General features: G+C 37.1%; 1 protein-coding gene across 4 annotated transcripts in view; it reads right to left on the minus strand.

Moving 5' to 3' along the window:
* Positions 1–16,114, minus strand: part of BANK1 (B cell scaffold protein with ankyrin repeats 1) — a 307,020-nt gene that overhangs the window by 24,404 nt on the left and 266,502 nt on the right. For all 4 annotated transcript variants that reach the window (XM_032261513.1, XM_032261511.1, XM_032261514.1 and 1 more), the window contains one exon: positions 4,807–4,875. In XM_032261513.1, coding sequence (XP_032117404.1) covers positions 4,807–4,875 — 69 coding nt within the window. The remainder of the gene's footprint in view (positions 1–4,806; positions 4,876–16,114) is intronic.

The raw sequence follows: 16,114 nt of genomic DNA on the forward strand, positions 1-16,114 counted from the left end.
TTTGAATAGTTTTCATTAGCAACAATAAATGTTATTTCATTTTTTTCTTCAAAACATGACTCTCTTGATATCCCTTTAATTTTCTCACTTTTGATAGAGTTATGACCTTAGAGAAATGTGTCCCAAAGCAACATGGGAAGCATGATAATAAATGGCAATAGCCATTTGTTGCAAATGATACATTTATATAGTAGGGAATGGCTGGAAATTTGAACTTTTCATGAACCATGGTCTTAAATGCTGGCAAAATTTTTAAATTATATTGTGTGGGTTATTGTTAAAATATAATTAATTTCAGCCTAAATTTTACCACATGTTATCTCTGAAGCAGTTTCTCTTGTGGGATTTTGTTTTTTACATGTTGATTTTGAGATTATCGATGATTACTATCTCATCTATTTGACTTTTAGTCCATATCTAAGGTAGGCTTTAGACAACCAAAGTTCAAAAGCTCTGTAAATAATTCCTATGCTCATCTACAGTTGGAAGTGACCCGTATAGGCAGTTGGTTAGGGTGGTTGTGCTCCTACCCACTGAACCTTACCCTTCAAAGAAGCAGTTTTGTTAGCAGCAGCTAATCCATATAGATCTGCAGCAACTTGATTCATGCCTCCTTGGAGGCAAGAATTTGGCTGAGAGGCATAAGGCAGAGGAGAGACCAAGGCAAGTTTTAGATAGAGTAGTATTGAAAGTTTATTAAAAAGTTTTAGAGCAGGAATGAAAGAAAGTAAGGTACATTTGGAAGAGGGCCAAATGGGCAACTTAAGAGATCCAAGTGCATTGTTCAATGCTTGACATGGAGTTTTATACATTGGTATGGTTCTGGGGTTTGCGTCTCTTGTCCATTGATTTTTCCATGGGGCAGGCTGTCTGCAAACACAGTGGCCTGCCAGCACTTGCGAGGAGCTGTGTGTGCAGTATGTTTACTGAAGTTGTGTATATGCTCATTTCGGTGTTTTTATCTTACCAGTTGAGCGTTCCTAGAGAAAGTTATATACCAGTTAAACCCCACCATTTTGTCTCTTAGTGCATATGCTTGGGCTCACTTGCCCAACTCCTGAGATCTTATTGGGAAGCTGCTGATCACCAGCTGCAGGTGTTTTTTCTCTATTAAGAGACTGCCTTTCACTGCCATTATCTGTGACCAATTATGGTTTTAAAGAGACAGTTTAAAAACTGCCTGAATATCACCTGGTGGGCCTGGGTGGGTGGCCCTCTCCTGCCGTGCTCCTGTCTGCCTAGCTGCCCACTCTAACAGTTTGCCCTCTAAGAATGAAAGCAACAACACACCCTTGATAGGGTTCATTTAACTATATGACTGAGGAGATCTGTGGATGTAATCCATGATCACAGGGAGGCAGTTTGTTAAGAATGCTTGAACTTTGACCTTCTTGACCGTCCCATCCCTCCATTATAGAGCTTTACTTGAGAGTCCCAGGACCAGCCAAGTATAATATCCAACGTAAGACTATGATAGTAAGATGGGGATGATCTTGATATAGATAGAAAAGGCCCTTCTGTACAGTCCAAGATGTGAGCAAACTTGACCCTAGACTATATATGATTTTGTAAAACAGAGAAAATTAGCCAGTATCTCCATCTTTGAATAAGGAGCCCTTACATTCTTCCAACACTCTTTGACTTGATCATGTTTACTTAGAAGTCTTCTAATCACTAAGCACATTTTATAGAAACTTTATTATCTGGCAGAAACCAAATAATGCAAGCAATCTAGTCACTGGAAAGCAATCTTTCCTTACTATAGGTGTAATGATTGAAACTGGGGGTATGAATCAGTCCTCTGTGAGCTTGGATAACATAACTCAGACTTCAAAATGCTGATCAACCCCAAACACACTGATAAAATGCAGTTCTCTGGCTTGTAATATTGAAGAACAAACCTTTGACTGCTCTGTAAAGCTCAATTTTGGGAAGGGGGATGGAAGCACAGTGGCAGCTTATTCATTTATGATAACACTCCTTAGCATATTCTAATTTCAAATCCAAATTGGGAAAAATGACTTTAAAACTGTTTTGATGGAAAGTTTTATCTGTGATCCAAAGTCCTCAGCATTTTTCTTACATTTTTTAAAGATGTGAAAACTGAGTTGAAGAAATCTGTTGAGTTTCCATGGAAATGGTGCCAAATTAATTATTTTTTTCTTCCTTAGGAAAATTCCTTGACTTAGCAATATTGTAACTTCTTGGCAATCCCTTGGCAGTCTTAAACTTAGTGCACTTGAAATGCTGATACTTTCAATGGAAAAGTAGTTGGCTCTCATAATCCCTTTTCCCTCCAGCATATAGAGGAAGAATTAAATAATAATTCCTTTTTTACCTTCTTTAAAGAGCTTGTCTAGTCCCTTTAGAAAATCTCGTCTCTGATAAACATTATATAAAAGGCCCTTTTTATTTTTTTTTTCTACAAATAAAGAGATTACCACTGGTGAAATATGTACTGCTTTTCCTAGAACACCACGAAATCCCAGGATATTTAAAGAATAATTTTTAATTAGGTAATAAGCAGTTTTCCTTGCCTAGTATGTTCCATGGACTAAATGATCATACCTGCAATGGCTTAGAGAAATATGTTTGGATGGAATCAGCCTTTTTAGGTACCTAGGTACTTAATTATTTTATTTCAAAATATTCCAAATTATTTCTAATTATCTTTTTCTCATGCTAACTGCTGATTTCCCTGCATCCTCTAGTCATCAGGAAGGCTTTTAAAGAAACACTTGATAAGGATTGATGTTCCCTTAGTCCTTACAAATAAAACAATATTCTATTCCATTCTGGTACATTACTAATGTCCAAGAATAAAGGAATCTAAGGAAACTCCTCTAAGATGGCTAATCAAAAACATCATCAATAAGTTGGGTTTAAGTATGTATGGAGAAAAAATATTACAGATGATATTTGATTAAAATGTTAGTATCTGAGTCCCCAACAAATTTTTAAAAATCTAGTAATAATTGACCTTGGTTATACACATTAGGTAAGAAGATATGGACAGATAGTAATCAATAAATATTGCATAATTAGGATCTTGTTTCCCTTTACCACTCTCTCTTCCCGCTTTTCTGTGTGCTGATGGGTACCAATTATCTATGCATACGGTAGAATAATAACTGGGCTCTTCTAGGCTTAACAGATACTAGCAACCCTTCCTTGCATTGCTCTGTGGGATGGCCGGAAGGATAAATGACAAGATCAAACATTCCAAGGATCTCTTCATTACACTTGATACTTGTCACTTCCCTTCATCTCCTGCGGCCCTCTTCACATTTTCTCCTTAATTCTAACATAATTTAATTAAAACCACAGTAATTTAATAATTTATAAGAAAAACACTTCAGGGATTTTTCTCCCAAAAAGCTCAAAGCATTTCTTCTCTTTATTCTTTCCAAAGCTCTGTGAGGTATGTCAGGGAGGCCAGGTAGATATAATCTTAATCTACTTCGTTTAAATCTTTAGTAGCTGTTCTAATCCTAATTGTACAATGATCTCAGATGGAGCTTTGCATTTATTTCTTAAGAGAGCTAAAGGCACAGTGGGAGGATAATAGTAGACTTAAGAAAAGATCTATCTTCCTCCTTAAATATGAAATCACTAAAAAGGGAAAACTGTCAAAGAGTTTTTTGCATATAAATTTGCAAGCAGTATATTCAAGTGTTTCACGAGAGAACAGAAGTTCAGCTTCATCATGTGTTGCATTCAAACACCATGTATTAATTGGAAGAATGATCTAAGTACCACCTTGCTGTTGAGAAAAATGCTGCTTGAAGTGATGGGTGAAGATCACTCATTTAGGAATACACCTTTGTTTGAAAGGTGATTGTTAATGTTCTAGGAGCAGGCCCATTGAGGGTCTGTATTTAGTAGTTCAGTGGTTGTTAGAATTTGGTGCAATCCATTCCCAGCCATCTTCACAATAGGAAAAAGGAGCCTGAGTGGGAGTGGTTAGTAGTTGCTGTGAAATAATTTCCTGGTTTTATTCCAGCATCTCTCTCAACAATTTACTGGCACCAGTTTCAAGGAAATCTTAGTTTGGACTGAAGTTATTTAAAAGATGGGCTTGTATATACACATTCATTATCATGGGCAGCTAATGTTACCCCCACCTCTTGTCACCTTTAATGTTTTTCATTTTCGAACATTGAATAAGGCCTTATTATCAGATAAAGTATTATAATAAATAATCTGCTAGAGTCTCTCTTTTCAATAGAAGACAAATATTTCAGGGAAAACTGGAGGGAGAAAATATTCTGTCTGTGGAAAATGTTCTGTGGGTACAATTTCAGCTTTTCTCTGTATAACTAATAATTGTTCAAGAAATGTTAGACCAAATGTGAAGGCAAGAGAACAGTTGAAAAGGATGCAGTCTTTGATTGGCATTTAGTGCAGAGCACAGAAAACTCATGCTAGCTCCTTTGTTTGGAGGAATCAAATCATTTACCACTCCTACCAAGTTAGGTTCCAGAGGCTTCCCTTATAGGTCTATGAAAACATGGCCTCTGATGAATCTTGGAGAATTTTTCTTAGTTGACCTTCCTAGAATCCTCATGATAATATCAACAACATTACCACAGACATTCTGACAAGGCCATTTCATGCCTTTGTTAATTAAAAAAATTTTCTTGCATTAATTGTATTACGGCAAAATTGCATGGTGTGAGATTAAGAGTAAAATTTATAAAGCACACAATTACATACTTCTGTCCTTAGAGGCTTTATTCGGTATTCATAAGATTTCTTGATATTTTACTTAGAGATTTCTAAATAGACTGAAGTTAGCATTAGTACCTTGTTTCTTAGGAAGACCACGGAACTTGTCATCATCAGATTGTCTTCTGGCTGTCTTTTGTTGAAACACTGTAAAAATTACAGAACATATTATTTATTGAACATGTGTCCAAAAAATCCATACTGTAGAAGTCTCCAGGAAACCAGAATGCAATATCTCATTTTCCTATCAGTTCCTGAATTGTGTTATCTTTGAGTGGGAAGATTATTAAATTTACAGTTTTCTCATTTGTGCAGCTTATCAGTCATTTCAGAAAGCATTTTCATTGAGCAGAGTAGTATAATGTTGATGGAAAGCCTCATTAAATTATTTAAATCAAGATATGATTCCATTTTGATATCAGGTAAGAATAAAAGCTGCATTCTGTTAAAAGCAATAAATGTTAAAATCATATGAAAAATTCCATTTGCACAGAAATTATCCATGCTGACTTTTTGATGATAAGCAAGGATAATGACTGTTTCTTCTTAAATAGATGAAAAGACTGTTGTATTTCATAGATGTAATAATAAAAAATACACTTTATTCTTGCATCATCTGTCTAGACCTCAGACCTATTAAAACAGCTTATTCAAATTACTTCATTATCTGAAAAGTGCTTTGTTCTCATTTATTATTTCTCACACAAAATTCTGGGAGACAAGTCAGCATTACTCACCCCATTTTGCAGATGAAAGATAAAATTGATTGCTTAATATTTATCGAGCACCCACAAAGTTCCATATAGCTTCCGGCATTTGTTAATAAAAAGTCCAAACTCTTTACAACTTTACTTTCAAAAATGAACGTCCCAGAGTTACATTTATTTTTTATAGGCAGTGTGAATTACAGGGTTTGGGAACTGGAAACGGCTTTGGAGATTTAGTCCAACCTCATATGTTTATAGATGAGGGAGTTGGAAGTAACTAGCTTGTAAAAAGTCTAAGTAATTTTGCAATGATCTCAGAGCCGTTGTTAGCAGAGATGTGATTTAAGCCCACAAGCCTTGAATTTCAGTCTGTTGCTTGGTTCCTTACAGCACTACTGCCTCTTCCCTTCCATAACTATTCCCTTATAAAAGTAAAGAGGGAGACAGAGAGAGAGACTAAAAGGGACCTTAGATCAATTCCAACACAGTTGTATCTCTTGTTCCTTTTAGCATTTTGACAGAATTTCCTGGGATAATTGAGATGAGGCCTGTGGGAGTGAATGTGTTTTAGCCCGATGGGGCTGGACCACTGACTGGCAGAAGCATCCTGACAGTTACCCTAGATTTCTGTCTTTGGTTTTAGTATTCTTTAAACCAATATAAGACCAAGGTCATATCTGTGATTAATCCTGGAGAATTTTTTTTTTTTTTAATGAAAACTTCTCCCCCATCAGATCAACAATTAGTTATTAAGCATACACAATTTGCCAGATGCCGTAAAGAGAAACTACTCCGTTTAACTATGCTCTTTTAAACAAAAGAGGTAAAACATGTTTCAAGGTTTAATGTGTTTGAATAAATGTATACACATAAAATAATATTTTTGGTTGAAAACCACTTTTCTGCCTCAAGTTAGTACTTGGAAAACATGCTAAATATAAGTAACTGGCAAGTTCTGGGTTCGTTGGCTTACTTACATTTTTCCTAAAATAAAATATATTGAGAAATATATAGTGTATAAATATATGTGAGGATATTAAATATTATAAGAGGTACTTGACTTTTTTTCTATTTGCTAGTTGTAAAAGTCTTTAAAATGCAATGCTTTAAAAATTTTAATAACATGCAATCTCTGTGCTTTTTGCCAATGTTGTTAAGATATAACTAAGAGTTTCAGACTTGAAAACTGGCATCTTTAATATGGGAAATGACCTGTATCCAAAGATCCATTCAGGCAATAAATTCTTCAAATAAAAATTACATTAATTGATAAGTTTTTACAATTCTGCTGAGGTTTGAAGCTACAAAGTACTTGGAAATGAAATTATTTTTCCAGCTTTTTGGCATTAATTTGTTACAAATCACTTTGGACCCTATATGTTACTGGAATCCTTTTTGCTGATAACAATCCTTTTGGCTGAACATTTGTTATGAAATAACAGTGAATGCTCTCTTTCAGTTACTAGATTAAGAAGTTCCAAGGAGTATGTGTATTTATTGTCAAGTTTCACTAGGGCTTATACTTGGAACAGCTGGGGTCAAGGGCAGAAAGTTGGGATGAGACCATAGGGTACTATGAGTCAGGTGATTGTGAAAATGCTGATAATAGGACTTTAAAAGCAGTCATGTAGTAGGTCATGCCCATAGTTAAAGGTCCTCTCTACCTGTTTTACCCCCTGGAATTCTCTTTTAAGTCACCTGCAGCTGCACCCATACCTCCAGGTTCCCTTTCTCCCATCTAAAGATGAGTCTCACTTCCTAACATGAAAACATCTAGCAATTAGCATATTGTCAAACACACCGTTTTCCTATCACTTTGAGTTTGGGAGATATGTTTAAATATAAGGCAACTTGGGAAAAGACCTGTTTTATCTTATTTTCTGAAGAAAGCACTAGCCCATCAAAATTATCACTGAAGCGAACACACCTGTCAAGGACACATATTCGATTAGCCTTATGGAAAGAATAAATAGATATAAAATTTCAGAATCTGTTCATCTTTCTATTTTTGCAGTTCCTATTAATGGAAACATTTAAAATTGCTTCAACTAGCAAAACCTTTGTTCTAAAAAGCTTTATGTACTTTACCATGTTCAGCCACCCCACACCACCTTTACAAGAGATAGATATAAAATCCATAACAGAGTGAGAACTGAGTGTAGGGCTGTGGGTCACTTGGATTTTGTATACAAAAGTACGTTATTTTGTAAAGCAAGAGTTGTGAGTTAGAGAAGAATTTGTTTTAAATGTATTGTAATTAAAAAATTGTATACAGAATGCTGGCCAACTTGGCATAGAAGATGGGCAGTAGTTTTTTCTTCACACCAACCACATGAGTGACATGGAAAAAGGACTTTTCCCTTTTTCTCCCTAACTGCCTTCTGGCCTTTATTTTCTTGCCAATAAAATTAGGGCTTAGATGTGATGATATCTACTATTTCACTCAGCTCTAACATTCTAAGATGTTACCAATTCTTCTTTCCCTAGTCACTCCAGGTTCAAAGGTGCTGGGAAAAATTCTTAAGCGGGTATGAATTTAAGTAGAATGCTATGTTTTGAGGAAAATATTATTTACAATCTGGGGGCTTAGACTAACATAAAAACTAGAAAGTTTAAAATCACAGACCAGTGCTAATTTTTTATTATATATTGAGACAATCCTTTCCCTATGTGTTTGAATTCTTAAATAATTTATCTCATGAATCTTAAAAAATGCTATCAAAATAATTAGAATATATATCAACTTTGCTGACTGTCTGCCCCAGTGAAATGTTATTATTCTCCTCCTAAAACTGAAATTTGAGAAGAAAGAAATATGAATGCATTATTAGTTATTGTCACTACCTTTGAACATAAAAAGTCCATGGACAAAACAAAACAATTATTGAGGTTTAAAATAATCCCAAACAATATAAATTTCCCAAATAATACCTTTTTAATTTAAAATATTGGTAGAATGACTTCTGTATAATTTTCTCCAGGATATGACATTGAATGAAAAAATTAGCATATTATTAAAAATTCAAAATGTTCTGCAAAGCAGAACAAGCAGAACTAGCAGAAGAGCAGAGGAGGAGGAGAAGTTGAATTATTTTTTTAAAATTGTACTCTAAGTTCTGGGGTACATGTGCAGATCTTGCAGGATTGTTGCATAGGTACACACATGCCATGGTGGGTTGCTGTCTCCATCCCCCCGTCACTTATATCAGGCATGTCTCCCAATGTTATCCCTCTCCAACCTCCCGACCCCCTGATGTCCCTGCCCTAGGTCCCCACCCCCCAACAGACCCCAGTGTGTGACGTTCCCCTCCCTGTGCCCATGTGTTCTCATTGTTCAACACCCACCTAAGAGTGAGAATATGTGGTATTTGGTTTTCTGTTCTTGTGTCAGTTTGCTGAGAATGATGGTTTCCAGATTCATACATGTCCCTACAAAGGACATAAACTCATTCTTTTTTATGGCTACATAGTATTCCACAGTGTATATGTGCCACATTTTCTATGTCCAGTTTGTCATTTCTGGGCATTTGGGTTGGTTCCAGGTCTTTGCTATTGTAAACAGTGCTGAAATGAACATATGAGTGCATGTGTCTTTATAATAGAATGATTTATAATCCTTTGGGTATATACCCAGTAATGGGATTGCTGGGTCAAATGGAATTTCTATTTCTAGATCCTTGAGGATTGCCACACTGTCTTCCACAATGGTTGAACTAATTTACAGTCCCACCAATAGTGTAAAAGTGTTCCTATTTCTCCACATCCTCTCCAGCATCTGTTGTCTCCTGATTTTTTAATGATCACCATTCTAACTGGCGTGAGATGGTATCTCAATATGGTTTTGATTGATTTGCATTTCTCTAATGACCAGTGATGATGAGTATTTTTCTATGTTTGTTGGCCTCATAAATGTCTTCTTTTGTAAAGTGTCTATTTATACCTTCTGCCATTTTGAATGGGTTTGTTTGTTTTTATTCTTGTAGATCTGCTTTAGTTCTTTGTAGATTCTGGATATTAGCCCTTTGTCAGATGGGTAGATTGCAAAAATTTTTTCCCATTCTGTTGGTTGCTGGTTCACTCTGATGATTGTTTCTTTTGCAGTGCAGAAACTCTTAAGTTTAATTAGATACCATTTGTCTATTTTGGCTTTTGTTGTTAATGCTTTTGGTGTTTAGTCATGAAGTTCTTGCCTATGCCTCTGTCCTCTGAATGGTTTTGCCTAGGTTTCTTCTAGGGTTTTTATGGTGATCGGTCTTACATTTAAATATTTAATCTATCTGGAGTTAATTTTAGTGTAAGGTGTAAGGAAGGGGTACAGATTCAGCTTTCTGCACATGGTTAGTCACTTTTCCCAACACCATTTATTAAACAGGGAATCCTTTCCCCATTGCTTGTTTTTGTCAGATTTGTCAAAGATCAGATAGTTGTAGATGTGTGGCATTGCTTCAGAGGCCTCTGTTCTGTTTCATTGGTCTATATATCTGTTTTGGTACCAGTACCATGCTGTTTTGATTACTGTAGCCTTGTAGTATAGTTTGAAGTCAGGTAGTGTGATGCCTCCAGCTTTGTTCTTTTTGCTTAGGATTGTCTTGGTTATGCAGGGCTCTCTTTTGTTTCCATATGAAGTTTAAAGCGGTTTTTTCCAGTTCTATGAAGAGGGTCATTGGTAGTTTGTTGGGGATAGCATTGAATCTTTAAATTACTTTGAGCAATATGGCCATTTTCACGATGTTACTTCTGAGGCCTGGGTTCTGATCCATTGGTCTATATCTCTGCTTTAGTATCAGTACCATGCTGTTTTGATTACTGTAGCCTTGCAGTGTAGTTTGAAGTCAGGTAGTGTGATGCCTCCAGCTTTGTTCTTTTTATTTAGGATTGTCTTGGCTATGCAGGCTCTCTTTTGGTACCATATGAAGTTTAAAGTGATTTTTCCAGTTCTGTGAATAAGGTTAATGATAGCTTGATGGGGATAGCATTGAATCTATAAATTACTTTGGATAGTATGGCCACTTTCATGATATTGATTCTTCCTAACCAGGAGCATGGAATATTTTTCCATCAGTTTGTGTCCTCTCTTATTTTCTTGAGCAGTGGTTTGTAGTTCTCCTTGAAGAGGTCCTTCACATCTTTTGTTAGTTGCATTTCTAGGTATTTTATTCTCTTTGTAGCTATTGCGAATGAGAGTTCACTCATGATTTGGCTGTTTGTCTGTTATTAGTGTATAAGAATGCTTGTGATTTCTGCACCTTGATTTTGTATCCTGAAACTTTGCTAAAGTTGCTTATCAGCGTAAGGAGATTCTGGACTGAGATGATGGGGTCTTCTAAATGTACAAGCATGTCATCTTTGAATACAGAATTTGACTTCCTCTTTTCCTAATTGAATACCCTTTATTTCTTTTTATTGCATGATTGTTCTGGCTGGAACTTCCAGTGCTACATTGAATAGGGATGGTGAGAGAGGGCATCATTGTCTAGTGCCATATTTCAAAGGGAATGCTTCCAGTTTTTGTCCATTCAGTATGATACTGGCTATGGGTTAGTCATAAATAGCTTTTATTATTTTGAGATACATTCTAGTGATACCTAGTTTATTGAGCATTTTTAGCAGAAAGGGTTGTCGAATTTTGTTGAAGGCCTTCTCTGCATCTATTGAGATAATCATGTGGTTTTTGTCTTTGGTTCTGTTTATGTGATGGGTTACATTTATAGATTTGTGCATGTTGAACCAGCCTTGCATCCCTGGGATGAAGCCTACTTGATCATGATAGATAAACTTTTGGTGGTGCTGTTGCATTTGCTTTGCCAGTATTTTATTGAATATTTCTGCATTGATTTCATTATGGATGAAGTTTCATTTTTAGTTGTGTCTCTGCCAGGTTTTGGTATCAGGATGATGATGGTCTCATAAAAAGAGTTAGGAAGGATTCCCTCTTTTTGTATTGTTTGGAATAGTTTCAGAAGGAATAATACCAGCTCCTCTTTGTACTTCTGGTAGAATTTGGCTGTAAACCCATTTGGACCTGGAGTTTTTTTCGTTGGTAGGCTATTAATTGCTGCCTCAGTTTCAGCCCTTATTGGTGTATTCAGGGATTCAACTTCTTCTTTGTTTAGCCTTGGGAGGCTGTAAGTGTCTAGGAATTTATGAATTTCTTCCAGGTTTACTTGTTTATGTGCATAGAGTTGCTCGTAGTAACCTCTGATGGAAGTTTATATTTCTGTGGAATTGGAGTGATATCCCCTTTAACATTTCTTATTGCATCTATTTGATTCTTCTCTCTTTTCTTTTTTATTAGTCTAGCTAGCTGTCTATTTTGTTGATCTTTTCAAAAAACCAGCTCCTGGATTTATAGATTTTTTGAAGGGTTTTTTTGTGTCTCTATCTCCTTCAGTTCTGCTCTGATCTTAGTTATTTCTTGCCTTATGTTAGGTTTTGAGTTTTTCTGATCTTGCTTCTCTTGCTTCTCTTGTTTCAATTTTGATGACAGGATGTCAATTTTTGATCTTTCCTTGCTTCTCACTTGGGCATTTATTGCTATAAATTTCCCTCTAGCCACTGTTTTAAATGTGTTCCAGAGATTCTGGTATATTATAGTTTTGTTCTTGTTGGTTTTGAAGAATATCTTTAGTTCTGCCTTTATTTCATTGTTTACCCATTTGTCATTCAGGAGCAAGTTGTGCAATTTCCATGTAGTTGTGTGGTTTTGGGTGAGTTTCTTAATCCTGAGTTCTAATTTGATTGCATTGTGGTGTGAGAGACTGTTATGATTTCCGTTATTTTGCATTTGCTGAGGAGTGATTTACTTCCAATTATGTGGTCAATTTTAGAATAAGTGTGATGTGGTGCTGAGAAGATTGTATGTTCTGTGGATATGGGGTGGAGATTTCTGTAGATGTCTATTAGGTCTGCTTGGTCCAGATCTGCATTTAAGTCCTGGATGTCCTTGTTCATTTTCTGTCTTGTTAATCTAATATTGACAGTGGAGTGTTAAAGTCTCCTGCTATTATTGTGTGGGAGTCTAAGTCTCTTTGTTGGTTCTTAAGAACTTCCTTTATGTGTCTTGGTGCTCCTGTATTGGGTGCATATATATTTAGGATAGTTAGTTCTTCTTGTTACCTTGATCCTTTTACCATTATGTAATGTCCTTCTTTGTCTCTTTTGATCTTTGTTGATTTAAAGTCTGTTTTATCAGAGAGTAGGATGGCAACCCCTGCTTTTTTTGCTTTCCATTTGCTTGGTAAACTTTTTTCCATCCTTTTGAGTCTTGGTGTGTCTTTGCACATGAGATGGGTCTCTTGAATACAGCACACCAATGGGTCTTGACTTTTTATCCAGCTTGCCAATCTGTATCTTTTGATTAGGATATTTAGGCCGTTTACATTTAACACTAATATTGTTATATGTGAGTTTGGTCCTGCCATTTTATTATTGGCTGTCTATTTTGCCTGTTAGTTGATGCAGTTTCTCCATTGCATCATTGGTCATTACCATTTGGTACGTTTTTGCAATGGATGGTACTAGTTCTTCCTTTCCATGTTTAGTGTTTCTTTCAGAAGCTCTTGTAAGACAGGTCTGGTGGTGATGAAATCTGTCAGCAGTTGTTTGTCCGTAAAGGATTTAATTCTTCTTTACTTACGAAGCTTAGTTTGCCTGGATATGAATTTTTTGGTTGAAAGTTCTTTTCTGTAAGGATTTTGAATATTGGCCCCCAGTCTCTTGTGGGTTGTAGGGTTTCTGCTGAGAGATCTTCTGTGAGTCTGACAGGTTTCCTTTTGTGGGTGACCCGACTCTTCTCTCTGGCTGCCCTTAGCATTTCTTCCTTCATTCCAACCCTGGTGAATCTGATGATTATGTGCCTTGGGGTTGCTCTTCTTGAGGAATATGTTCATGTTGTTCTCTGTATTTCCTGGACTTGAATGTTGGCCTGCCTTGTTAGGTTGGGGAAGTTCTCCTGAATAGTACGCTGAAGAATGTTTTACAGCTTGGATTCATTCTCCCCATCACATTCAGGTACACCAATCAAGTGTAGATTAGGTCTTTTCACATAATCCCATATTTCTTGGAGGCTTTGGTCATTTATTTTCGCTCTCTTTTCTGTAATCTTGCTTTTTGTTTTTTTCATTGAGTTGATCTTCAATCTCTTATATCTTTTTTTCTGTTTGATAAATTTGGCTATTGAAACTTGTGTATGCTTTGCAAAGTTCTCGTGCTGTATTTTTCAGCTCCATCAAGTCATTTATGTTCTTCTCTAAGCTGGTTATTCTAGTTAGCATTTTGTCTAACCCTTTTTCAAGGTTTTTTGTTTCTTTGCATTGGGTTAGAATATATTCCTTTAGCTCAGAGAAATTTGTTATTACCCACCTTCTCAAGCCTGCTTCTATCAATTCAGCAAACTCATTCTCTATCCTTTTTTGTTCCCTTGCTTGTGAGGAGTTATGATCCCTTGGAGTAGGAGAGGCATTCTGGTCTTTGATGGTTTCATCCTTTTGTGTACTGGTTTCTTCCCATCTTCATGGATTTATCTACTTTCGATCTTTGAAGTTGGTAATTTCAGATGGGGTCTCTGAGTGGACATCTTTCTGTTGATGTTGAAGCTATTTCTTTTTGTTGTGTACTTTTCCTTCTAACAGTGAGGTCCCTCTGCTGTAGAACTGCTGGAGGTCTACTCTAGACCTTGCTTGCCTGGGAATCACCCGTGGAGTTTGCAGAACAGCAAGGATTGCTTCCTGATCTTACCTCTGGTAGCTTTGTCTCCGAAGGGTACCTGCCAGGTATCAGCCAGAGCTCTCCTGTATGAGGCCTCTTTTTGGTTATACAGGGGTCAGGGAGCCACTTCAGGAGGCAGTCTGTCCCGTGTCTGCCTGCAGAGGCACTGCTGCACTGTCATGGACTCAATCCAGCTGCTGTTTAAACTTCCTCTAGCTTTTGTTTACACAGGTAGGTTTAGGCCTGCCTCAGCAATGGTGGATGCCCTTTGCCCCACTGACTTTGATCGTCCTGGGTCAAGCTCAAACTGATGTGCTGGCTGTGAAACTCTCAAGCAAGAGGGCTTCAGTTTGCTGGTCTTTGTGAGGGTGGGACCCAGCCAGCCATATCACCTGTTTCCCTGCTTTCAGCTCCCCTTTTCTTAGGAGTGAGTAGCACCATCCCACAGTTACTCTCAGTGCTAGTCAAAACGTCTGCACAGATCTGTGCTGACAACCCATGGCACTGGCTGGATCTGCTACTCAGGTCTGTGCTGTTAACTTGTGGCACTTTTCAGCCTGGTGGGGATCTCCTGGTCTGTGAGTTGCAGAAGCCAAAGGAGAAGCACAGTATCTGAACTGAAGTGCAGGGGAGCAGCGGGAACGTCCCTGATCCTTCAGTCAGTTGCACTTCCTGGGTGAGGCAGTGCCCTGCCCTGCCCTGGTTTGCCCTCCTTGGACTACAGCCACTAACCAATCAGTCCTATTGACTGGTACCTCAGTTGGAAATGCAGAGAGATCACTCGCCTTCTGCATCTCTCACGCTGGGAACTGTGCTCTGGAGCTGTTCCTATTTGGCCACCTTTGAGAGGTTGAAGTTTAAATAGTTCACTTGCACTATTCATCTTTCCAGGCTGCATCTGTGAGTACATTCTTCATGTCAACCTCATTTGTTGTCTATTTCAAGCAAAGAGACCCTTCCATTGCTGCCCTTAGAAAATCTGATAAATCTTGTTTTCAATTATTTCATAAGTGGCTATAGTGATTAAAAAAAAAAAACTATGCAATAACAACAGCATTCATGATGTGAATTATAAACCACAAGATCCTTGATGGTTGTCCATTAGCTGTGACAAGTGAAATGTTATCTAGAGCTGTACAGCTATCAGTGATGATAATGCTTGGAACTAGAGATTTAATATAAAATAAAATATACACATCTATATTGTGTTCTGGGCTTTCAGGGAATGATACAGTACAGGGTGGTAGCAGTGTTTTTATTTTTCACCAAAACACCTATAATTTGGTTGCTGACTACATAGGCAAGTCCTGAGGATGCAAACGTAAATAAGACACAGTCGTAGTTGTCATACTGTCCTCTATTTTGGTGTGTTCATTTCAGTAAAGGTCTAATGTGCCACTAGTGCCTACTGATAAGAGAGGATAGGGATGAGAAACCATCAAGAAGAGCCAGAATCATAACTCAATCCTTGTAGCTCTCTATTCTCCCTACCTTGTTTCCCCAGTTTCCCAATTTATACGGTTTAAATCTAATCACACAAAGACACAATAAAGTAAAAAACAAGCAACCAACCACAGTGTAAACAACCCCTTTGTCTAGCCAGCAAATACAGGAAACAATGTTTTAACCATATAATCAGTCACACTGACTAATCTGAAGCTTAGAGGAAAGATGTATGTAGGTAGCCTCTTTGAAAACTGACCAAGAGACACTGAGTGCTCCAGTCAGTTCAAAACCACCATTTAATTATGCTAGCAATAGTTAAAGGTTTGAGAAACTGTTAAGATTTGAGAAACCTTATCAACTACAGGCCATTACATTTCAACAGGTACATTCAAGAAGCTGTGGACACAAATAGACAACCACATTCACCACATAGCATAAAAATCTTTCACCTGAAAGTAGTTTACTGCCTAGCAGACATATGTAGGTGGAGTTGTGGCATTATATTTTAAGAAGAATCTGTAAATGGT

This window comes from Sapajus apella, unplaced genomic scaffold (genome assembly GCF_009761245.1).
Source record: "Sapajus apella isolate SASKATOON/1434 unplaced genomic scaffold, GSC_monkey_1.0 scaffold124, whole genome shotgun sequence".
NCBI lineage: Eukaryota > Metazoa > Chordata > Mammalia > Primates > Cebidae > Sapajus > Sapajus apella.